Below are 25321 nucleotides of genomic sequence, written 5' to 3' on the forward strand. Positions count from 1 at the left end.
AGAAATATTCATAGTAGCAGTGTATTTCTTTTTTATTTTGTGAGTTTACCATCTTAATTTTAAACCATTAATTTATTTTACATGTGTATGCATGCATACTTACATGCATTACTTATTGCTTGATTGGCATTAAATTCCATTAAGTTCAAATGAGGAAGATAAAATTTAGTTTTTCAGGCTTTTTCTATTTAATTTTATATTACATTACATTTGTTTATTTTTTTTAACTGTTTGGTCTAAGGCTTGTTGAGGTTGATTTGCTCCTGAACTGCTTTGTTCCCAGACATTGCCATCATCCCCAACTACCACCAAGTCCTCTCCATCTGATCCCATGACCACCTCCAGAGCTAATCAGGTATAGTATCATTCTACCATCTACACCATATTTTTCACAAGTGGCTTGCAAACTGGAGAAAAAGATATGGTGGGTTGAGGTTTTATTTATTCATTTACACCCATAATCATGAATATTTAATGCTGTTGCTCAAATAATATCATTTTATCCTGATAAATAACTCAAATTCATTTTTATCAACATGGCATGTGACTCTTATGAGGTTGCAATCTCATTGCATAAACTCACATTTTATTTCTTCCTAGCAGCAGCTTTTGGGGTTGCATTAGATATGCTAAATATCTCTGAAGCATCCAGAGTATAAATAAAATATAACATGAGACTTCTAGGGCTTTATGTGTTTTTCAAGGAGATTTGGTACTTGATAATAATAAAGAGTATATTTATATAGAATTCTTTTGTAGTAGTAACCCTATGTATACAATGGGGCTGGGAGCATGGAAAACCTCATTTTAAAAAAAGCAAATTTAAGGTCTCAAATTTTAATAGGTTTTTGACACCTTCAGAAAACTTATTTTGTATATACAGTATAATTAAAATAAAAGTTGATGTAAAAATTTCCATTGTGAAGGTGTGATATCTTTTATTGTAGGTCTTGTAATTAATATTTATCTTTATTTAAAGTAGATTAAATTTGCTTCTTTTGCTAAATAAGAAAACTATGATTCCAGATTTTCATAATATGGAAGATTGGAAGGTCTATTGTGTTTTTTATGGTGGAACCTTGAATGAGGAAAGTGAAATTAAATCTCGTATTTGCTTTTCTACTTATGCAAATGGAAAAGTAAGATAAGTGCAATAAACTGCTTTTTAAGAGAAAACTTAAATAAATGTGGGTAATACTGCTCCATTCCTTGTCCTTTTTGTCTAACTTGTGATGTATTTCTATGGTTCCCTGATGTCTAATTCCAAGGAAGCATTTGATACTGTTAAACAATCCCTAGAATTCACTGCTTGAGGGTGAATAAACTGAAATTAAATCCAAGCAAGATAGAAGTACTGTTAGTATTAGCTGTTTTTTGTTTGCTTTTGTTTTCTGGCAAAATTTCTGTTTCCCTCAAATAACATATTTCTGTCCTGGGAATTCTTAATCCTGACCTGTGTCTGGGTTTCTAGATGCCAATAGTGACAAATTATGTTTAGGTGTCTCCTGGATTCATTCTTCAGCTAGTCTGTGCTGGCAACAATTATCCATGCCTTGTTACATCACAACTAGATTTCTGCAGTGTACTCATTTTTACAATAGGAAGTGCTGTGTTGCTAAGAAATGCAATATCAGAACAATATTGTAACTAACTGGAAAGATATGTACTGATTTCAAGTCTTTTTTTGTCAGAGCACAAATTAAAGTGCACTTTTATCTTTTATAATTTTAGATCTCGCTGTAAGAAGGATTATATCTGTTTTTATGAAACTTTCTAGAGGTGAATTCCTTCTGAAGATATTCCTTCAGATTTACAGAAAGTCTTTCCTAGATCCTAAACTGTAGAACAGGGCTTTTCAACCTTTTCACCCATTGTACCACTTTTAGGATATGGCAACATCCAAGTACCACCAGTCGCCTAGCAAGGTGTCAAAAACTTGATGACCCCCCCCCTGAAAAAGGAAAAAAAGTGATGAAGTACAGGTAGTCCTCGGCTTACAACATTTCGCTTAGTGGCTGTTTGAAGTTACAATGGCACTGGAAAAAGTGCCCCCCAAGCCACAGCCAAGCAAGAAACCTGCCCACCCGGCAGCGCTCTTCCTCCTGTCTGAGGTTTTCATTGTTGTGAGCATTTCTGTTGAGGATTGGCAGCGGGTGGGGGGTGGGGGGGTGTTTGGTTTTTATTTCCCCCCCTCTGCTGGGTGGTTGCAGAAGGTTTTGGTCACTTCACATGACCCTGGGACACTGTGACCGTCACAAATATGAATCAATTGCCAAGCATCTGAATGTCGACTCTGAAGATGCTGCAACATTCCAGCTGATCGGAGCTTCTTCTGGGCTCAGCAGAAGCACCGGGATCAGCACCGAGCTCCAGCTGGAGCCTGGAGCTGATCCTGGTGCTTCCGCTGAGTCCTGACAGCCCCGAACAAGCACTGATCCTGGTGCTTCCGCTCAACCCTGACAGCCCTGCAGCTCCAACAGTCTCTCGCTCAGGCTTGTGCAGTGCTGCCACCGGTTCAGCTCATTCCTCCCCCCACTACCACTTTTCTAGGATGGTCGCGTACCACCTGCCAGGTGCCAATGTACCACAGGTGGTACCCATACCACTGGTTGAAAAGCCCTGCTGTAGAATACCATCTTTGGAAATGTGTTTGGTTTCTTCCTCTTCACTTTTAGAACTGTTTTGAGGATGCACTTTAACTAAAATATTTTCATTAATATTGTACTATTTTATTTCTTTTAGCTATGTTTTGAATTGCATTTAAAAAGAATATTTGTTTCATTTGTTGCTGTTAATGCCCTGATAATCTTTTTTTTCAATTTGAAAGATGAGATATATAGCTAGTCCTCATTTAACGTCCCCTCGTTCATCAACTATTTGAACTTAACAGTAGTGCTATAGAGTATATAGGACTGGTCCTCAATTGTTGCAGCCATTACAATGTCCCCCAGTCATGTAATCGCAATTCAGACACTTGGCATCTAGTTTGCAGTAATGACAATAAAGCATTCCACAGTCACCATTTCCACCTCCACTGCTGGTGTCCAACAAGCAAAATTTAATGTGAAAGCCAGCAGGAGGTTACAAATGGGTATCAAATGCTTGAAGGACACCATAGCCACTTGGGATTCACATAACAGCAACTAGGCCTGACAGAACTGCAGTTTTAAGTGAGTGCAGTCCCATGATATATTAACTTTTATAAGTGTTGTTTAGCGATGGAGTTCTTGATCTCAATTACCCTTGGTAAGTAAAGACTGCCTGCCAATCTAAATAAATGATTTTGTAATGCTATAGTACTTTTAAATTATTATTTATATTAAACTTCATTGTGGTAGAAATACAATTAAATATCTACCTTATCGCATTCTGAGTCATGACATTAAGCCATAGAAACTGTATATGTCTAATAAATAACAGTACAATTTATTCAATAATCAGCAAAATTTACAAAGTATTTAAGAATAAAATACATGTTCTAGGATAATGTTGCAGAATCCAGTCTGGATTATTCGCCAGGACCAGAGGTTTTGACATTTGAGCTTTCGGACACATGCTGGGGGCCATCTTCAGGGATTTTTTCTCTAGCAGAGTGTGTGCAGAATGTGAGCATAAAAACTGTGACCAGATTACAACTTTTGAGGAATAGTTATAAGAGGTATATATATGCCTCTTATAAACTACCATATTTATAATTTATAAATATAATTATAAATAATTATAATGTAATGTTTGGAATAACTTAAATGAACAAATCTTTGTACATTATACTGTATCTTTGTTATCAGCTATTCCATACAGCTGTCTCTAGAATGTTAATAACAAAGAAAATAATCACCTAGGATTTGGTTCTAGGATTGCTGCTAATCAGTAATTTTAAATTACATAAAAAGGAGTTTTTAAGTTAGCTTTATTAAAACCCTTTAGTTTTAATATTATATCTCATACTTCTTTCACTGTCAGGAAGGACATAGTTAGATTTCAAAAATTATAGTACATTTCTTGTTTACAATCATGTCTTTGTCACAACAGTTTCTACTTACCAGAATAGGAATTGTAAATAACATATATTCTTTTTACTTATCAGGATAGGAATTGTGAATATCTTAAAACTGAAAGCCAGTTTGGTATAGAGATTAAGGTATCAGGCTGGAAACTGAAGAGTGTGAATCAAGATGTAGTGGATAACAAATCATTGTGAAGATTTCTATGTAGTGTTCTCAGTTTGCTATCTCCATAGCTTTTCTGAAATCAGTAGACGATTCTAGGTTGTATATTAAAAATTTCAAAACATGCCAATGTTGAACATTTCTATGCCTCAGATAGTCTTGATTTAGTATTCTAGACCTTTAAAATATGTCTCAGTTCCACAGTAAGGAATATAGTAGAATATTTAAAATACTATCAATTGGAAAATAATGACATTAGAGGTGATTGAATACATACTGCAACTTAATTTTATATTAGAGAAGGAACATTTAGGATAAAACACTAAAGATAATTTACACATTTTACTTAAATCTAGATCATAACACAGTTCTGACTTGACCTCTTGCCAAATACTGCTGATATTTAAATAAGAATATAAATGAAGAATGTTGTTCCCTCACGTATCTATCCTACTAATATAGTGGGACGTGACAGTGCATAAGCTTTACTTTGATATATATCAATTTCACATTAGGATATTTATAATGTTTTAGTTGGAGTAACTAAACATTTCACACCTAGTATATGTTCACTTTACCACCAATTACAACCAAGTTATTTAATTTTTTCAAGATTCTTGTAGTGGGTATTAATAAGCTATATTTAAAGAAATCTGTTTTAAGAATTGCAAAGCTCTTTCACAGACAAAGAAAATATATTTATACAGAGATAGGTCTACACATTTTACAAAAAGATGAAATGGTAGAGGTTGCTGCTTAATTATAGATGAGAAATTTTGAATTGATTACAGTATTTTTCCCCTTAGGGCCTTTCTTTCCTATTATATTTTTATAAATATTTTTATCATAAAAATATAAAAGAAAAATGTCATATTACTATTAGATATGTTCATTGCCTTGAGGTATTTATGTAAACAATAAAGGTAGGATATAAATAAATATTTCTAAATGAATCTGAACATGCCCACTTCAGACATTTTATATTAGGACAGGAATTGTCATCTTGCATGACCTTTGTTCTTGAGGCTTTTAAGTTTTGGGAGACATGTTTAACTGTTCTAAATAATCTGTTTAGAAGTAATGTATATTTATAATGTGGCACAGTTACTAGCCTAACATTTTCTTCTAACTTGATTAAATTGTTGCTTTTCTTCCTTTATCATAGTTAACTGGCAAAATTTATTCTCAGATTATGAATGAAGCTTGAATTCTTGCATGAAAATATTTTTTTTAAAAAAAATAAAAATAAAAACAGAGAAAAAGTTATTCAGTTAAGATACATTAATTCTTTTTTTAATCTAACATACTGTTGCATAGTGCCACATGTAATTTATAAAGAAAGCTCATGACTATAATCTATATATATATATACATATATATATATATATATATATATATATATATATATATATATATATATATATAAAATTTTAGATATCAGTATGCCTTGCTGCCTTGAATCTGAAAACTCACTATACTGTTATCATAAAAACCTAGTTCCTAGTAGATTCATTATTAATGTCTTTATTTAATTCATTTCAAATGTCATCTGAATAAGTGGCCTCATTTTTTTCTATCAATAAACTTATCAAATAATGATTGTGCATGGGTAGGTATATTCTTGTATTTGTTCTGAATGTATGCACATAAACTTCAAAGCTCTAATATTAACTCTTATAATGAGTCAGCAAATCTGATGGTACTATTATTTAATGCCAGATCAATCCATAACAAAGTAGTGTGCTTGAAAACATTTTGGGATAGAGTTCGTAGGGACCGAAGACCTCTTACACAGTGCAGGAAATAAAAGCATTTTTGATAGATAATTCTCCATCTTCTTCATAATCAGTTTTGGTGAATGGAAGATATCACTTCCTTTAATAAATGCAGTTACTGTTAAACTGTATTTTTTCCTAATACTCACAATCTGCCTACCTATAGTTAAATCCATTATTCTGTGTCCTGTCCTATGGAACAAAAGAAAACATCCTGATTTTCTATGTAACACACCATCATATATTGTTGATGATGCTGTTGTATTGTCCAATACCACCACCATCACCACCCGTGCCTTCAATAACATATCCAGTTTTTTCAATCTGTCTTCAGTTGGTGTTTTTTTTTAGTTCTCTGATCAAATTTGTTGACTTTCTCTTATGAAAGGGGAATAAAGTGAAACAATTTCTTCTTGTCATTTTGAAATTATATTTCAATTGATGCAATATAAATTGGAATTGCTCTTTTTTTGCAGGCCATCATATTGCTGACTCATATTAAGCTTGTAATTAATCACAATTCTAAGCTTTTCACACATACTATTATCAAGCCCAGTTCATTTTTTTTACTAATTATAGAAGCATATATTTGTCTCTGTTTTCATTTTATAACTATCAATCCACTGCCCTAACCTATCAAGATTGTTTTGAATTTTAGAATATTAGCTATCCCCTCCACTTGTGTGTTATCTGCAAATTTGCATTTTTTCCACTTCTTAATCCAAATCATTGCTGGACCTAATACAAAGCTTTCATCACCCCCACTTCATATCATTGTAGTTTAATGAGGGCCTATTGATAAACACACTTTGAATATGATTTACAAATCAGCTGTTGATACACTTAATAAATATAATATCTAAACCATACTTCACTATCTTGAACACTGCAACTTTGGAGTTTTTTGCTTTTGTTTGTTTGTTTGTTTGTTTCAATAGTGTAAAGCCCAATCCCATTTGGCTCAGCAGCCAGACTGGGCACACCTCATTAACAGCAGAATTAATAAGATAGCAAAGGTTCACTGGGCGGTAGAGCACAAGTCAGCTGAGGTCTCGGAGTACTTCTGTATTGCAAGGGTGACTGTGGCTGGGACTGGACTGTGCTCGGATGGCTGTAGCTTCCAAAGGTGTGGCAAGCAGCTACAGATCCACATTATTATGGGTCTGCTTGCTGCCCTGCAAGGCAGAATGTAGGACAGGCAAAAGGGCAGAGAGGGCAAGAAAATAGTCGTATGGGAGGACTCCGTCAAACCAAGACCAGAACTGCATAATTACACATCACCCCCACCGCGGAATGTAAAAAAGAGGAAGAACAACTACTTAGAGCCTCCGGCATGAAAATACAGGCAATGACAAGACCAATGACTATAGCTCCGTGGTGGTGAACCTATGGCACGCGTGCCACAGCTGGCATTCAGAGCCCTCTCTGTGGGCCACGTGCACTGTCGCCCCAGTCCTAGGCCTTCAGCTGGGTTTTATGAAACCTTTCCACTTTAGTCCTCTGCCACTGTGTGCAAAAAACAAACAAAAAAGGTTCAATCAATCAATTTCAACTTCTCATGGGGAAAAAAAATCTCGCAAAATTGGAATTGATTGATTGAACCTTTTAGTCCCACTCAGTCTGCTGTTACCACCGTGGCCACGCCCACCCAGTGCGCCATGCCCACCCAGTACCCGATGATACATAAATGGGTTTTGGGTTGCAGTTTGGGCACTCGGTCTCTAAAAGGTTCACCATCACTGCTATAGCTAATAGGACTGACAGTAATCCTTTTCCGACAGCAGACACTCAGAGAAAATCACACTCCATAGGAATGAATGCAAGGCAACTTGAAAGAATACAGCCAGTTGAAACGAACAGAGCGGTGATGCGCTCTATGAGTGCAGCTTAGAAACGCTGATGATATAAATTCAGTCTCCCCACTCTGATGATTTCATCCTAATGACGTTGGTAGAAAATCTTTCAAAAGGGATGTCATAAGAATCTATTAAAAATGCATGATCAATAAAATCTATGTAAAATACTTTGTGCAGTTAACCTGCTGGTATGAAATATAGTTAAATCATCTGATTATTTTTGTTAGTAAAATTTCATTGTCTGAATATTATCTGGCTTTTCTCCACAATAATAATAATGTAGCAAGGTCTTTTTTTTGTCATCCAGGCACCACTTAATTATTTATGTTTTAAAAGTTTAATTTTTAAAATCAGAAAGATATCATGGTATAAAGGAGATCACCAACCACAATCATCAACTTATTTTTAAGAACATCTCTAGATTTCAAACAGTCCTAAAAACTTTATAGAAAATAAAAATTATCATAGCTTTTATCATAGTGCTTCTTTCCTGCCCAAGACTGCCTATCTGCCCCCCCACAAAAAAATAGGACAGTGGGGAGCAGCAAAGTGGTTGCAAGGTTACAGAAAGTCATACTAGTTTGATCATTTTTTGTTATGTAACAGTTGTATTCTTCATTGTAACTATATTCTGAATATGAAACCTCCTAACATCCTAATTTTGCAGAAGGTTCTTAGAATTCCAAGTGCTCCAATCAGCCATATAAACCTAGCAGCTCTCTTATGTTAATACAATAATTAATAAAATAAATAAATCAGTATAGAAAGAAACTTGGAAAGTTCTGAGTTACATTTTAATAAATTATTCAGCTGCTCTTTTATAAGTATTAATAACATGGGATTTAACACATCTAATTGCATGCTTCTTGTGTCTGAGAATCTGCCAAGAAAAAGATATTAGCAGCCCTGATGTTAGGAAATCTTTAAATTGCTCATAATTAATGATGTGCAACGAATAAATGAAATAAGGCTTAGTTGGCTAATGTGCACACTATTGGAGCAGATAATCACTTCATACAAGCACAAATGATATCAGAACAGTATCTTCTTCAAAATATTCTTTACTGTTAGAGTATCTCTCATCTGCCATTATATACATGGCTGTCACAGTAGATCTTCTCCTACAGGGGTATCAAATTCAATTTTATTGAGGGCCAAATCAGCATTATGGTTGCCCTCAAAGGGCCAGATGCGCGTGGCCAGGTAGGTGTGGCTGGCTGTGTGTGGCCAGGTTGGCCTGATTAGGTAAGCGTGGCTCAGTGGGCATGGCCAGATAGATGCACCCAGCCCAGCTCTGTTTCCCTAAGGAAACGGCTGGGAGTGCCCGGCTCTGCTTACTTCTTCCTTGAGGCGGCTGCTGCTGCTGTGTTCACTCTCCTTGGCCAGGTTGCTCATGGTGGGTGCAGGACGGTAGTGTGTGTGGGGGTGAGGCTCACAGGTGCCACTCCAAGGTGGGTGCTTCACCTGGTGGGCTGCAGTGGCAGCTTTCCCTCTGAGCCTGCAAGTTTTCTGGGCTGGAGGAGAGTGTAGGGGTGGCGGGACTCCTGCTGAACAGGGTTGCTGCTGCCACCATGGGGGCAAGGCGAGGCAGGTGGCGGGATGGCAGGGGGGGGCTGGCTGTAGGGCCTCAAGATGTGCAGGTGGGGTGGGGTGGGGCCAAGTGTGGCTTATTGAACATCCTGGGCTCATATCCAGCTGGCCATCGCTACCAGCCAATGAGCAGCTGAGGAGCCAACAAGCTGCAGTTGCTGCTAGGCACTGCCAGCCTCCGCATGCTTGCTGCTTCCCGTGCATGCCCCCAGGGGCCGCACCTGGCCAGGTTAGGGTGGGGTGGACCAGGGCTGAGGTTGTAGGGGCCAGCCCCTCGCTGTCTCCAGGGCAGTTCCAGGAGCCAGATCTAAACACATCACAGGCCAGATCTGGCCCACAGGCCTTGAGTTTGACATGTCTGTTCTTCTGAGTCCCTCTATATAGTATGAAGAAAACAAACAAAAGACTTTTAGAACAATTGAGTTTTTCTACATTTTACATGAAAGAGAAAGATATATTTGATGACCACCATTTAGTATTTTTATACTTCTGTGTCAATGTTTTTGTAGTTACATAAATCCTAAAATCTGATATAGTGTAGCAATACAATAAAAATCTAATCCATCAAAATAAATTGTTTTATGGATATTAACTTAGAGAATTAAATAATGATTATTTGTCATTGTCAGACAAAATTATTAGTCTAAAATGGGTGCAAGGGCAGTATATGAGAATATGCAATGTTTGAGCCTTTCATATCACCCAACCTATCCAAGGCCCTTTTCAACTGCAACTGGAGAGGAAACTCAATACTTCAACCATCCTTATGGCAAACACATTTGCTCTTTGATACTGCTTATTTACATAAAATACTATGTCCTTATACTCTGCCGAAATTCAACAAACCACATAGACACTGTTTGTGGGTAAATATATTGTGCTATTGACATGAAAGTGATGCCATTTATTACTGGGAAAAAAGAGAAGGAAAACTCATTGCAAAGTTTTACAAGCCACTATATATTTTCAATTACTGATACGGAAAAGAAATAGAGATAAGCAATAGCATATCAAGGAGCAAGAACAAATTTTAAAGAGAAAATACAGAGTTCATTAAATACTCAGGCCAGTTTAATTTAGGAAAAAAATGCATTACAGTTAAGTCTGTTAAATTGAAGAAAATCTAAAGTGAGGGGATGAGCTCTAAAAAGTTCTGAATCAGCTCATTTCAAGATCTGCCCACTACTGGAATACTCAGAACAGCCTTTTACAAGTTTTCTTATTCTTCTTCATCCACTTCTCTTGACTTTCATTTCTACAGGCTTCTGTGTTATATTGGATCAGTGACAGAGCAGCAACTAGCAATTATTCTGTAGAATACTGTATGTATCACTTTATCCCTAAAGGGATACTCTTGAGTGTGTCAATAGATTATCACATTTTCTGCTAAACTGCTATATTGCCTTCATTTTATTTTATGAAAAATACAATGTATAGAGACTAAAATGTCTGAAATGTTCTTTGTAAAATGGTGGTTTTTAAAATAGGATTAACTTAGAAAAAATAATAACCTGAAAGGTCATTTTCTAAATTACCTAGCTAAAGAAATTGTTATTAAACAACCTTACAGCTATTTTCTGAAGTAGAATTGGAAATAATACCCTTCCCCCCCAAAAATGAAAATAATACAAACCAAGTGATGCTAACAATGTAATAAAGAAATCTTATATAAATAAGGTGAATAAAAAATTTAAATGTAATATATTTATTTCATTATCAAGAAAAGATTGTACTAGTGACTCAGTATTTCAGATTGTGTGCGTGTGTATTGAAAAGTAAGAAATTGGTTTATCAGATTAACCATAGAGTAACAATAAATAATAGCAAAGGTTAAGTACATATTATTCATTTTGAAGAGCTTAGAATCACAATAGAAACATACTTTTAAATATACATGTAAATTTTAAAAATAGTTTATTGGTACAGGACATCTTACTCTTTAAAGAGGTTTTTGATATTATAGTCTCCAAAATGTTCACTTCCATTGCCTTACTAGACATCTGCTAGAGCAGGGGTGTCAAACTGGTGGTCCGTGCAGCCCACCCCACATCCACAAAGGCAAACAAGTCATGATATGTCACATGATATGATCGAGTTTGACACCGTGTGCTAGAGAAATGCAAGAAAGGCCAGAAAACGTGCCAGTTGTTTTTGTGTATTTGTGCTTAGCAGGAAATAAACTTGGGTAATGGTTTCTAAACATATCACAAGGGCACTGGCTCTATAAATCATTGGCTCAAATTTGCACCTACATTTGAGATCCAGTATTTTTTTTCCTGTCTTTGTTATTGAGTATTGTAGAATGAAAAATCTTCATCGGGGTCCAGTCCAAACAAAATGGAGACTGCTTTAGAAAGAAGGTTGTAGTTTATTGAAGAACAAAGCCAGACAGAAGCATGGCTCTGGGAAAGATGACCACATGTTGTTGGAAGTGCTGGGTTTTCATACCTTCTTGGGCTTTTGAGGTTGTTTCCTGTTCCTGTGGCATGAACTTTGACCTGAGGTTTTGAGTGTGTCCTTTTTGGTATTAGTAGGTTAATCCTATTATGTCCCAAAGGTCGTATCCTGGCTTCTCTGGGGCAGTGGCTGATGGCTTACTTCCTGTGTTAGATTTCTTGGGTGAGGGGTTGCTGGTTCTAATTCTATCACTCTGCTATTGTTAGCTATCAGTTTTGCTGCAAGGGATTTCAAAAGATCCTGTCTTGAATAGGCTTCTGCCTAGTAGTATTTGTTCATGAATGGGGCCTCAGACTTTCTGAATGGGATTATCAAATCTGCATTTCTACAGACTGGCCTCTGCCTGGGGGTTATTAAGGAAAACTGGGTCTCCTTTTCTGCCTTTATGATCCTTTGGGGAAATATAATATTCTGCCTTTTTAATATCCCAAAAATATTTCTTTCTCTGAGAGGACTGACTTCCCACAGTATTATGAGGAGAAACTTGGGAGACGATGCAAAAGGTTTCTTTTCCCACACAATTTAATACTTTTAAAATTAAAACAAATTAAATTTCTTTAATTCTTGTGCTGTGGTAAAATCATTGTTAATTTAGTTTCTTTCAAGTTTCCTGAAAAAAGAAATACTTTCCCAAGCAATAAATATTATGTATCTTTCATTCTTGAATCAAAACATACAAAGTGCATGCTTTTATATTGCTTGGTTAATTAAGGAGACAGGAAAGTTGCACATATGCATTTTATTTAGTTATTACTAGTAAATAATTTAATAGTCTCAATTTTTTTATATGTATGGAAAAACAGTATTAATTACTTTATTCTCAAACAAATGGAAAATATTCTAGATTATCCATTATCCATTGACACTCTTTTCCTTCATAAATCATTTATCTACCCAACAAGCTCTTTTCCAATTTTTTTTGGAGGGGCAACTGTGGCTTCATTATCAAATATTTAAAATTGTGAGAAGATATTTCTGAAGCCATCATGAAACTAACAAAAGAAACTAAGGTCAAATTTTTAGACAGTTAGCAAAATCATTAGCAATTAGGCAAATTGTAAATACAAGGATGGAAGGGAATGGATGTAATATGATGTGCCCAATTTCTGCTTCTCCTAGAGCAGGGGTGTCAAACTGCCAGCCCATGGGCCGGATGCATGTCACGGAAACCACGCCCACCCCATTGCTGGCAATGGCAAAACAGTCCCGATATGTTGTGTGACATCACGTGACGTCACAAGTTTGACATATTTGTCCTAGGGGATCCATAGAGGAAGGAAGAAAGGGAGGGAGGGAAAATAGCAATCAATCTCCAAATAACTAAATTTTTCAAAGAAATCTGATATTAGAAAACTTAATACTGATAAATGTATTTTCTCAGAAATAAAATACTTCAAAGGGTAGAATTTATAAACTGTTCCTTTAATGTATGTGTATTCTGTCAACTCAGGGAAGAATCTTTAAAAAGTTTGCATTCATTTATAACAACTTATAAAATTTATGAACCATTAATTCATAAAAACTTTTTGTTCAATTGAATAAGCGTGCTCATTTCATTTTAAACAAAGAACTAACTATTCATGATATCTTTTAATTACAAATTTTCAAACAATATTCAAGACTATTTTCTATTCTGTTTTCGATAATCTTGCCTATATAAGGGGTTTCCAAATTTGACAACTCTTAAGACTTAAAACTCCCAGAATTCCACAAATCTAAAAGTTGCCAACTTTAGAGACCCTGCTATATATGATCTAGTTGGATCAAATAGAGTAACTTTAATTAGTGAAAAACATTTCACAATGTAGTTATTTTTAAAAAAAGAAAAAAAATATCTATAAACAACTCTGCAGATTTTAATGTTTTATTCATCAAAAACTTTGATAGCAAAAGAACCATTTTAAATCATTTGCTGGAATGAATATAGGCCATATAATTCTGTGATGAAATTGCTGTTCAGCTAATTTACTTTTGGTTGAAATAGAGCATAACTTTTACAAATAGATTGTGCCACCACCAATGCCACACAACAGCAATAAAACTAATAGATTGAGCTCACTAGAGAATCAGTTTTTTTTAAAAAAAATCATGATAGGCATCATTTTCTAGAAATGTGTACTTTATTGTTTTTAAGACATTCAGTAGTTCTGAGAAATGGTTGTCAATGCATTTATTGGGAGAATGACAAGAGATTATTGCTGATTTCAGAGTATAAAGATGTTCTTGTTTAAGAATGGATTAAATACGGTTCTGAGCATCCACATCTATTAAAAGTTACTTTAGCAACTAAAATTGCATTGCCTCCTCATGGAAAACACCCTCTTCCCAAGTTTTCTTCAGATGGCAAATAATGATATTTAGATATTCTGCTCTTAACTAGTCTTAGAGTATGCTACCAGTTTGGCCTAAATAATTTTCACCAATCTTATACTGAATATAGAAATTGTGCCCTGGTTATCCATAATAAGAAAAAATAAATCAGAAATATACAGTATCATTCTCAATAATGCAGTTTAGGGGGAAAAGGTTTTTCTTATGAAGTAGCAAAATATAGCCAATCGATAAATGAGTAGCATTAACAGCAACTGTTTGACCATCTATGTCAAACAAACATTCCTTGAGTGTGGCCTTTGCTAACTTATAGCCCAGAGATAGTAAGTGGAGGAAGTCCTAAGAGAGAGCGCTTGTTGTAAACTGCTTGTTTGAAATCTGTCCTCTAATGTCAGCGGTATTAAGCCTATAGGGAAAAGTGTCAGCTTCAGTCAGTAGTGTAACACAGCTTGCCATCACATAAAATAAATGGAACTACATCTCACCTCCCTTAGAATAGAGTTTAAACTTCCAAGAACTGATTTCTGAGATAGCCAACTGCCCCACATCTTTCTACTAATTTTGGAATAATAAAAATATATTCTCATAACATTGTATTTTGGTGGGAAATTGTGCCAACAATGTCATATCTTAATTCTAGGATTTTTAAGTACTTAATTATTCTGAATGCTTTTAAACAAATGAATGTTTGGTTACTGTTATATAGCAATATTTCATATCTGATTGCACTTTATATTACCAAATATGTGAATAAATTTTATATATTGCATGTTGGGCTTCAGTACTTTGGATTCAGTTTCAAAAGTCTGGGTTAGCACACGTGAGAGTACAGATATAATACTTGTCTGGAGTTCCTCAGGGTAGCACATCTTTCCTTAAATTTCATACCTTCTTTTGCCAGCTTCCATGTATTTCCAAGTAATTGTGTGGCTACTTTAATAAATTGTAGGCAAGTTCTTCATTTTCATCACTGAAGTGCCTTGTTTGGAATCAAAACCAAAATATTGCACGGCCTTATTGTATATTTCAATGTGCAGGCAGCCACATTTATTATTATAAAAAATTGAAGCACATAAATGAAGCAATTCAGAATTCATCAGTTGTTTTTGCAAATGTAATTTGAAAGTTATGAAACATTAATGTATGAAATACAAAGTGCCTTTAGACCACAGAATAAAAACAAATCGAAGATACAGATTATATTAAAACTATGCATCAATATATTCTGTTTTCACTAGTCAAAATATGCTTATTACACAGAAAATATTTGTATATGTATTTTGAGGGCAAAAGTCTAAAATGTGCAAGAAAAAACATGAAAATGCAAAGTACAATGCACGCACAAGGTTTATTTCTTTTCAAGTAGATATCAAATTATTCTAAATGAGATGCCCCCTTCATTCTCTTTTATAGCGTACAGAGATGGCAGTGGGAATACAGTTTTGATTCATTGTTTTTATTATTTCTACTTAAATGTATGAACTCTAACTTTTTGCATGGATTTGAATAATAGTGCTGTGTTCATATGTGTAGGCAGTAAAAGGCACATTTGTTTTTCACAGTTGGAAAAAGCTTTCTACAATTTGAAAGCTCTGTCATTTTTCAGTGTTTATCATAAATTTCCAAAAGCTGCTTAGTGAGTTGCAAAAAAAAGGCCTCCCTCCCTTTCTTTCGTTCTTCTGCTAGTTTTGTAGCTTCCACAGCATCCACACCTTTAATCAAATCCATCCTAATGTTGCGTATGGTAGAGGTGGTAGAGTACTTATGAACTTACTTCAAATGCTCTCTATCCTAGATCAGTGCTTTTCAACCTTTACACAGATTGTACCACTTTTAGGACATGACAATATTCAAGTACCACCCATGCTTAGTGAAGTGTCAAAAACTTGTTGACCAAAAAGAAAAAAGTACTGGGTTTAATTTCTTCGGTGTGGGTTTCTTTGCTGAATCACTTTTTCCCCCCACTGATAATGTATGAGGAATGTATCCATATTTAACAATATGCACACTACCTTGGTGGTCAGATGGCTAGTTGGCCCTTCTTCCTCTCTCCCTCTCCTCTCTCTCTCTCTCTTTCACTGCCTGCTGGACTCTCCCCTACTACAGCCTTTCCTCCTTCATTGAACCCTCTGTTTGGCTCACAGAAGCCTCTCCTCTTCTTCCTCTCTTTCTTTGTCCCCTTCTCTTTCTCCATCATCTTTTTTTCTCTATCCTTCTCCCGCCAAAACCTCCTCCTTTAATAGCCTCTCCTCTCTCGCTCCTCTTTTGGGTGTGCTGGAAGCTCCGATCAACATGTAGCTGTGCACGCCAATCTTGGGGCCCTGGCAGTTCTGCAGCTCCAGCTGACTCTCTCATCCCAAGGCCTGTCTTCTCAGCAGAGCACCAGCAGCACCACAGCTCCAGCTGACTCTCCCCCAGGCCTGTGCAACACTTCTGCCACTTCAGCTCATCGGCACTGCCGCTGCTTCAGCTCATCCCCCCCACTACACTTGTCTAGGTCACTTACCACCTGCCAGGTGCTGAAGTACCACATGTACCACTGGTTGAAAAGCCCTGTCCTAGATAAGGGTACACAAAAAATAAGTGCTCAATTTCAAACTGGGTGCAGGGTCACTAGAATCTTCTAACACTTGTCTTGATGAGACAAAATTTAGAATGACTCAAGGATTTCCATGTTCCGTCTGGAACAAAGCTCAAAACTTTATATACATGCTGGCTAGAAGAAAAAATGTGAACTCATAATTGCTGTCTACAATTCCACCTGCGGCCAAAACAAATTATTTAGAAAACAATATTGTTAGCATTCATGCTGTCTACAACTGTCTCCATTTATATAAAGACATTGTTATCATTCAGTCTATACTAGTATAAGATACTCTAGGTGAGACTTGTTTCTGTATACTCTTAAAAATCCTAAATCTAAAAATCATATCCTTAAGATAAGTGTTCTCCAGAAGTAGTTAACATAATTAGCTGTCTCAGTTCCACTACATATACCAGATCAGGAAATGAATTCCACAGGAAGGCTAAAACTATTTTTATTGAGACTGACTATAACAGAATCTTTCAAGTCAGATTGTGTGATGCCTCCTGCTCCTGCATAGTGTAGTGAATTAGGGTGGTGTCTACGTAATCTGCTTTTAAATTGTTCTCGGGGATTTAAAAAATGCTTCAGTCTCTTTTTTTAAATAATGGTTACAACACATCTTTCTCAATATTATATGGATTAAAAATAAGTTTATAGATTTCCATGTAATGAAGAATAAGCAATCTATTCTCATTAAATTATATTAATTAGTAAAATCAAGTTTCTGAACTGTGTAAATCAAAATGAAAAATTAAATTATTGCATGTCATTATATTCAATCTTCAAAGAATACTGTAATACTTGCTACAAAACATTGGTAGCAAATTATATTATCACAAGACCTCAATAATCACATTAAAAAAATCTCAAATTCTGAAAGGGCCAAGTTTTTAACATGCATTGCGGTTTTCTGCTGTACTTTCCCATGTGTACTTGAAGTTTTCCTAAAGATTGGATTAAACGAATATACAAAAAGTGAATGGTGAAGGTTATTACAGGAAAAGATTTTTTTTTAAAAAAGGATGGAAAGTTTTACATACAAAATGTGTAATTCACTAATTCAAGGAATTCTTGGAATTTCTATCAAATATATCTATATTTGGCTCCAGAAGAGGCTAAAATTATACTTACTAATTTGAATTTATTTTTTAATGCTTAGTATCTAGCAAATACTTTTAGGGGAAAGAATATGCCTTTACTATGCAACTTCTTTTGAGCTAACTATAGAACTTAAACTCTAAATAGCAGATAGAGAACAAAACTCTATCATTAATAGGAAAAAGTCACATTTACTTGCTTTTATTTTACATTTTCACTTAATATCAAATATAATTGGTATAACTTGTTGTCACTCATACATTTAATTTCTTTATTCTGTTATGTTAAAATGTACAGTTTATTAGCAATTTTGATAGGTCTTTGAAAGTTTTATTTGCCCACCGTGCACCTTTGGCTCACATGAACAGGTGGTTATCAGGTGATAATTCTGTCAAAAAAGGTGGAAGAGTATAGAAATAAAGTTCATATTAAGATGTTTTATATGGAGACTGTTTCGCACATTAGATGGTGTAGAATGGTGGGGAAGTAGCAATTAAATACATTGATTATGCATGTATCTGAGTTATCTTTATCTTTTGTCCAGACAGATACCAATGCTAGGTCTCCAATGCAACTATATTACTATTAGAAGCATAGTATAGTTAGTAGCTTGAGAATACTGAGACCAGTTTCAGTAACACTTTAAAAATTGAGCCATGTGCAGACATCATTTAATAAATGTGATTTGTACTGTCTATGTTAATATGTATCCCAAGCTTAACTATGAAAAATAATGTCCTAATATTTCCATGATGTCAAGAGTTATTGAAAGTCAGGTGGCATACAAGCTTCATAAGTTATTATTCTATTGAGAATGAGATATCCATAAAACATGCTAAATAGATATAGGAAATGTGTGAAAGTGGAAGATAGTCACTGTAGTATAATCTTAATTTACATCAATGTAGTGAGCTAAGTCACATTTACAAATTAGAAGAATGATTTGTTCTTGATTAATTCAAGTGTTATTGTTTTCAGGGGAAACTTAAGTTTATGATCCATTTTATGATTTGCATACAATTTCAGCATGTGTTAAGCTACACCTTAGATAATGGTTGTGTATTAATATACAATATGCTGTGTAAGTATTCTGTGCCAGTTAATTTTAAAACTAAATTCTATGCAGTTGATTAGGAATTAAACAAATGCAAGCATAGATTAGATATGGCAAAGAAATTTCCTCCATTATATGAATTGCCTTCCAGAACATTCTTCTGTTGGAAAATGTTTGTCTAGCTTAATCCCAAAGAGCATGTTGAATTAAAGAACATACTTGCATACTTTATTGTGATTAGAATGGGATATCGTTAGGTAAATGTAAGTAGCATATCACACTTTTCTTACTGAAATGTAATTGCACAAAAATCTGTTAAGCTATTTCACTATCAGTAATTAAATGTCTTTAGTTTAAATAATTAGGTAAGAAAAAAAATGAAAAATTGCATAGAGATCTATTTTCCCTGAAATTTGACACAAATGCCCATGTTTCCCTATTCTTTTTCATCCTAGATTATTTATGCAGTTTAGTGAGAATAAAGGATAACTGTCAAGTAGGGGCTTTTGTTAGAAAATAACAGAATAATCATTTTATAAATAAATAATGACCATAAAAATAATGAACAATATAATAACCTATTAGAATAGATACATGTCCAATTACTTTTTCTTCCATCAAAAGGCTTGCTAATTCACTGAAGTATTTGTGTACAGAAATTCTGTTGAGCTATGTATACAGTGACGACCAATGATTTATTAGAAGGCGATCTCTTATTGAGTATTTGATGAATCATGAACAAAAGTATTATAAAATAAGCTTGTTTGTTTTACTAATAGGATTTCAATTTGTCTAAGAATTTCACTGTTAGATTGGATTTTTCAAAACATATTCAATTTTATGCCAGAATTCGTATAAGTACTTAAAAGTATGAGCTTGATTCTTAATTCAAGCTTATATTTGTAAGAGAATGATCTTTTGAGTTTTTCTACTTGTTTCAGGCAATAAAGAATTGAACTGTTGTATGTGCAAAACAGAAGTATTATTCATATGTATTTTTTTTAATTACAGGTAAAGATAATAGTTCCCAACAGCACAGCAGGTCTGATAATAGGGAAGGGAGGTGCTACAGTCAAGGCTATAATGGAGCAGTCAGGGGCTTGGGTGCAGCTTTCCCAGAAACCTGATGGGATCAACTTACAAGAGAGGGTTGTTACTGTAAGCGGAGAACCTGAACAAAACCGAAAAGCTGTTGAACTTATCATCCAGAAGATACAAGAGGATCCTCAGAGTGGCAGCTGTCTCAATATCAGTTATGCCAATGTTACAGGTCCAGTGGCCAATTCCAACCCAACGGGATCTCCTTATGCAAACACTGCTGAAGTACTACCAACAGCTGCAGCTGCGGCAGGGCTCTTAGGACATGCAAACCTTGCTGGAGTGGCAGCCTTTCCAGCAGTTTTATCTGGCTTCACAGGCAATGACCTGGTGGCCATCACCTCTGCACTTAACACCTTAGCCAGCTATGGATATAATCTCAATACTTTAGGGTTAGGCCTAAGTCAGGCAGCGGCTACTGGGGCTTTGGCTGCAGCAGCTGCCAGTGCCAATCCAGCAGCAGCAGCAGCCAATCTGTTGGCCACCTATGCGAGTGAAGCCTCAGCCAGTGGCAGTACAGCTGGTGGCACGGCGGGGACATTTGCATTAGGTAGCCTGGCTGCTGCTACTGCTGCAACCAATGGATATTTTGGAGCTGCTTCTCCTCTAGCTGCCAGCGCCATTCTAGGAACAGAGAAATCCACAGATGGCTCAAAGGATGTAGTTGAAATAGCAGTGCCAGAAAATTTAGTTGGTGCAATACTTGGAAAAGGAGGGAAAACATTAGTAGAATACCAAGAGTTGACTGGTGCAAGGATACAGATCTCCAAAAAAGGAGAATTCGTTCCTGGCACAAGGAATCGGAAGGTAACTATTACTGGAACACCAGCTGCAACCCAGGCCGCACAGTATTTAATAACACAACGGATCACCTATGAGCAAGGAGTTCGGGCTGCCAATCCACAGAAAGTGGGTTGATCATGCTAAACGTGAGATTGTTTTAAACCCCTCCTTACCTTATTTTCAAGAAGGATGTACTGTACTTTGCAGAAGTGAAGTTTTTTTCTGTTATTAATATATAATTATGCAAATGAATGCGACTATGTTGACAATGTGTATATGTAAATATAATGTGTTTTACCAGATGTTTCATAGAAAAAAAATTTTCTTGACCTGTTTTGTTCTCTATACTTTGCTTGTGTATATTTGTCAGAGGTGTTTCTAGTGTAAGATTTAAGCCTGCCATTTTACCAGCATTATTGTAGTTTAATGATTGAATGTAGAGAGGGAAATGCGTAAAGTTTTCAGTATTAGTTCTAGCTAACACTAAATTAACTACTGTTAGGTTGGGTATGGTGGGGTCAGTGACCTAAAATGGAGTGAGGCCAAAGCACTGTCATGTCAGTCTTACTTCCTGCTTAGGGCACAGTGAAGTAGGAAAAAATATTTTGAAAGTAAGTTTTAAAATTTAAAATTATCAAAAAGCAATATAGTTGCATAAAAGCACTGTAAAATATTTAAAAGGTTAAAACTGTGGAAAATTATATTGGTAAGTTTACAGTTCAATAAAAAGCACCTGTTCTCCATCTGAACTAGACAATGGAAATAATGCTGCATGCTGGCCATGGCCCATTCTTCACCATTTGTAAGTTCAACAAAAGTTCTCACATGGAGTCCCACCTCTACCTGAGGTTTGTACATTTGTTTTTAAGCACTGAAATCACTACTGATCCCATTGCCTGGCCAGTAGAACAGTCATTACTCCATTAACATCCTCACTGTTTAGACACATAACTGTGGTACAGTGTATTGGAAATTTTATAAACAAAAAAGTGGAAGTGCCAACAAATTATTGATAGCTGATAATGTTTCATTATCTGCAACTGCTTGAGAAGTAAGTTGCATTTTAAGAGCTTATAATTGTGTATAATTTGTTAACACTAGAAACCTATTAGTATTGTGAATGTAGATTTTACTGTGAAGCTATCTGTGATTTAGCTGTTTTGCTCCCATGATGGAGTCTTTGCAGCATGGCGCTAGCAGCCAATGCAGTTTCTGATACTCAGTAATTTGCATGTTTTGTGGAACATTTTTATGTCACCAATCAGACAGTATTTCCTGCATGCTTATTTAGAAGAGGCAGTTTATCTTGAGAGGTAGTGTGGCCTACCATTGTCAGGCTTTTTGACAGGTCATTTCAGACTAAGCCTTTGTTTCCAAGACCCTACAACTGTCACCCTCTTCTGTACCTCTCCTGAGTGCCAACTGCCCAGGCCATTGACCCACCATCTGTTAACCTCTGAGTTTGCCCACTCAAGGCCACTCATAGGGGCATCCATAACCAAGCACGTCCTCATGCTGTGCATGCAGTCTTAAATTCAATGGACAAAAATAAAATGCTGGCTACCTCTGGATCATCTGGCTGAGCAACTGAATTTCAAAAGAGAATTACTTCCATCTCAACTTCAACCCATTGATTACGTCCATCCTAGCAAGCTAAATGGCATCCCAGCTGCTCCTTTCTGTGCAACCAATTAAAGAACAATGAGTGTGATGCTCCATGTCTGAATTTCGTCCAGCCTCTCTCTGAACTGTGATCTTTGTCCTCATGAACTTTCCCTTTTGTTCATTGAACTATATGGACTCTTCATTTCATATTGATTTACTGTGCAATTTACTTTTGGACATTGAGAACTTGAAATAATTCCCTGATCCTTCCCTTCCCCATCCCCCCACTCCTTCACTATTAATAACTCATTTCTGTCAAACTGTAAGAGTAGAGTCATTTTTATTTTCATTTTAGTTTTTAACATAGGATTGTTATTTCATTTAGTTCTCGGTCTCTAAATATTTATTTAGAGAATTATTAAAAAGGGAATGATATGCTTGTTTAAAATGAAAGAGAAAAGCTGTAGTAAACTGTGTTACTTGGTAATGACTATTTATCGTCGATACTCTGTAGCTGTGTAAGTTTTGACAAATAGTGTATCTCGTGAAATCAGTGGTTAGCATTGCCGCTATTATATTTACTCATTTTATCATTATAAATGTGCTTAGTTCATCATGTAGCATCACTTGTCTCCCGTCTCATTTTTTCCTTGCATGTCACAAGTCTCAGACCATTTATAATACATTAACAGTGAATAATATCTATGTAAATTTGTCCATGCTGTCTCAGAGTCAGCATGGATGCTGGCAAGGCAATTATTGGGGCCCTATCCTAGTTTAAACTGGTAAAGGGGATGAAAACTAAAATGTATTAGGTTGTATAATAGAAGCATTTCAAATGTTGGGTCTTTAAAAATGTTTTATTTAGTCTTAGAAGACTTTCAACCTGTTATATCAAAATTCTACTAGTCCACTGTGGAAACCATACATTTCATCTGGAATTAATGTTAAATTGAGATCATCCTTTAAAGAAAAATACATTGTGTATTTTTTTTAACTTTTGATGTTGACAAAATGCACATAGTTGAACTTTAAAAGTATAATTGACAATCCTGGAGCTTTTGTGGCCCACCACCAATGCATATATTTTATTATATATGTGTTGGTTAAACTCTATAGCTAAATTGAAATTATTCACCTTTTAAGTGTGATAGTAATAACAAGGGTTTGCATGAATTATCTGTAAGCCAGCTTCATGCTGTTTAAAATATATTTTGAAATTTATAGATCATATAGTATTGATTTGTAAAAAGATTTAACTTATTGCAAAGCAATTAGTATATGGTTTCAAAGCTCATCATGTGTACAGCAAAGGCTGTTCCACTAAAGTGATTTAAAATGGAGAAAACTAATGATACAAGGGCCAAACATCTTATAAAATGCACCTATTTATAGATTTGTTTTACTATAGGGAGGCTGGTGAACACACTGAATAAGAATTACCTCAGTTCTGCAGCTTTCTATGTCTTTTTAATGCATTCTGTTTCAGGGTCACTTTCAATCAATATTTCATTTACTTACTGAGATTGAATAGGCGCTCTGAGACACAGTGTGCTGTTTATCATACAGATTGGACACCTCATTCTAGATCCAAGATCTTTTCCTCAACGCTGGGAGCTGTCCTTTCAGCACCACAAATTACTGCTTGAAGTTGCATTGCAGTTTTTTTTTAATTTTGATTTCTTTTGTTTTTCTTTTATCACCTGGAGCTTTTCTTTCAGCACCACAACATTGCACTTAGACTTTTTAAATGGCTGCCTTCCTCTTTGCACTGAAGACCTATTTCGTCTGCACTTCCAGTTATTGCTATTACCTGTAGGACTTTCAATCCTATTCCACCCACCACCACCACTTCACCCCTTTCTACAAGCAGTTTAAATCTTATCTATTTCCGTGGAAGTCATTTTTCTCATTGAATGATCAGAAACAAAGATAAATTCTAACCTTTAATGGCTCATTCCGACTCATTGCTTACAGTAGATCTAAGCTCTTTTTTCTGCTTATTCGACTCCTTCCAGCTTCCCATCACATCTGTAACAAACTTTTAAAATATTGCCACACCACCATGCACAAGCCTACCTGCACAGTAGAGATAGATTATTCCATCACATTCAGATGGTTAACAGAGGTTAGCAAGTCCTGTATTTATATATCTATATATTTATATCGCTTTCTAAGAAAGTGCATATTAATGTTTACTTTAAAGAATGTGTAAATGGTGCTATCAAGAAATCTGATAAATTTTATCCCAGTTTTGTGTACCAGTTCAAATGTATGAGATTTATTTTTCTATTGGAAAAAATAAACAGTCTTGAAGCATTACAATTGGTAGATTTTAGTAATTTAACAGTGAATGTAATCCCTATGTCACAGTTTTATTGGGCATTTTCATGATGGGTCACACAAATTACAGAACTTATTTTGACAATTGCTTACTTTTTAATGAACATTCCCCTTAAGGTTTTGCCTAATTCAGAGTATCTACAAAATCAAGAACCTAATGAATCTGAGACAAACATGCTTGAAAAAAAGCTTTGTTAATACAAAAAAAGTATTGTTCATTTACAGTGTCTGGTGGTTCTTCAAATGGGCAAAAATAATCTTAACTGAATGCATATGGTGCATATAATTCCATATTTGTGATATACTGCATGTTTTGTTTAATTCTTCACAAGGAGGAAAGTCAGTTTAGCCTTAATTATCTAAAAGGTTTCCTCCTTGAATCTACTTGTTTGCTTCATAGCATTAATATGCATAGTTAGCTGCAGTTGTATGTCAGAGCCATTTAAACAATTGGTAAGTATTATCAACATTTAAAGATTCTCAGCAGAGCATCTAACATGGTACCTAAAGTATTAAACACCAAAAATCATAACATTACCCAAGTCTGGCCACATACTACAAAAATACAGTGTCAT

At 35.3% G+C, this 25321-nt stretch overlaps 1 protein-coding gene across 3 annotated transcripts in view; it reads left to right on the forward strand.

Annotated features, from left to right (window-relative positions):
* NOVA1 (NOVA alternative splicing regulator 1) overlaps positions 1–22966 on the forward strand; it is a 131709-nt gene extending 108743 nt beyond the window's left edge. For 2 of the 3 annotated variants that reach the window (XM_081314997.1, XM_081314999.1), the window contains exons 4-5: positions 284–355; positions 19929–22966. In XM_081314997.1, coding sequence (XP_081171123.1) covers positions 284–355; positions 19929–20933 — 1077 coding nt within the window. In that variant the 3' untranslated portion in view covers positions 20934–22966. The remainder of the gene's footprint in view (positions 1–283; positions 356–19928) is intronic. The other variant, XM_081314998.1, reaches the window with a different exon arrangement.
* Positions 22967–25321: the final 2355 nt, after the last annotated feature.

Source organism: Vipera berus (genome assembly GCF_964194415.1).
Source record: "Vipera berus genome assembly, chromosome: 1".
NCBI lineage: Eukaryota > Metazoa > Chordata > Lepidosauria > Squamata > Viperidae > Vipera > Vipera berus.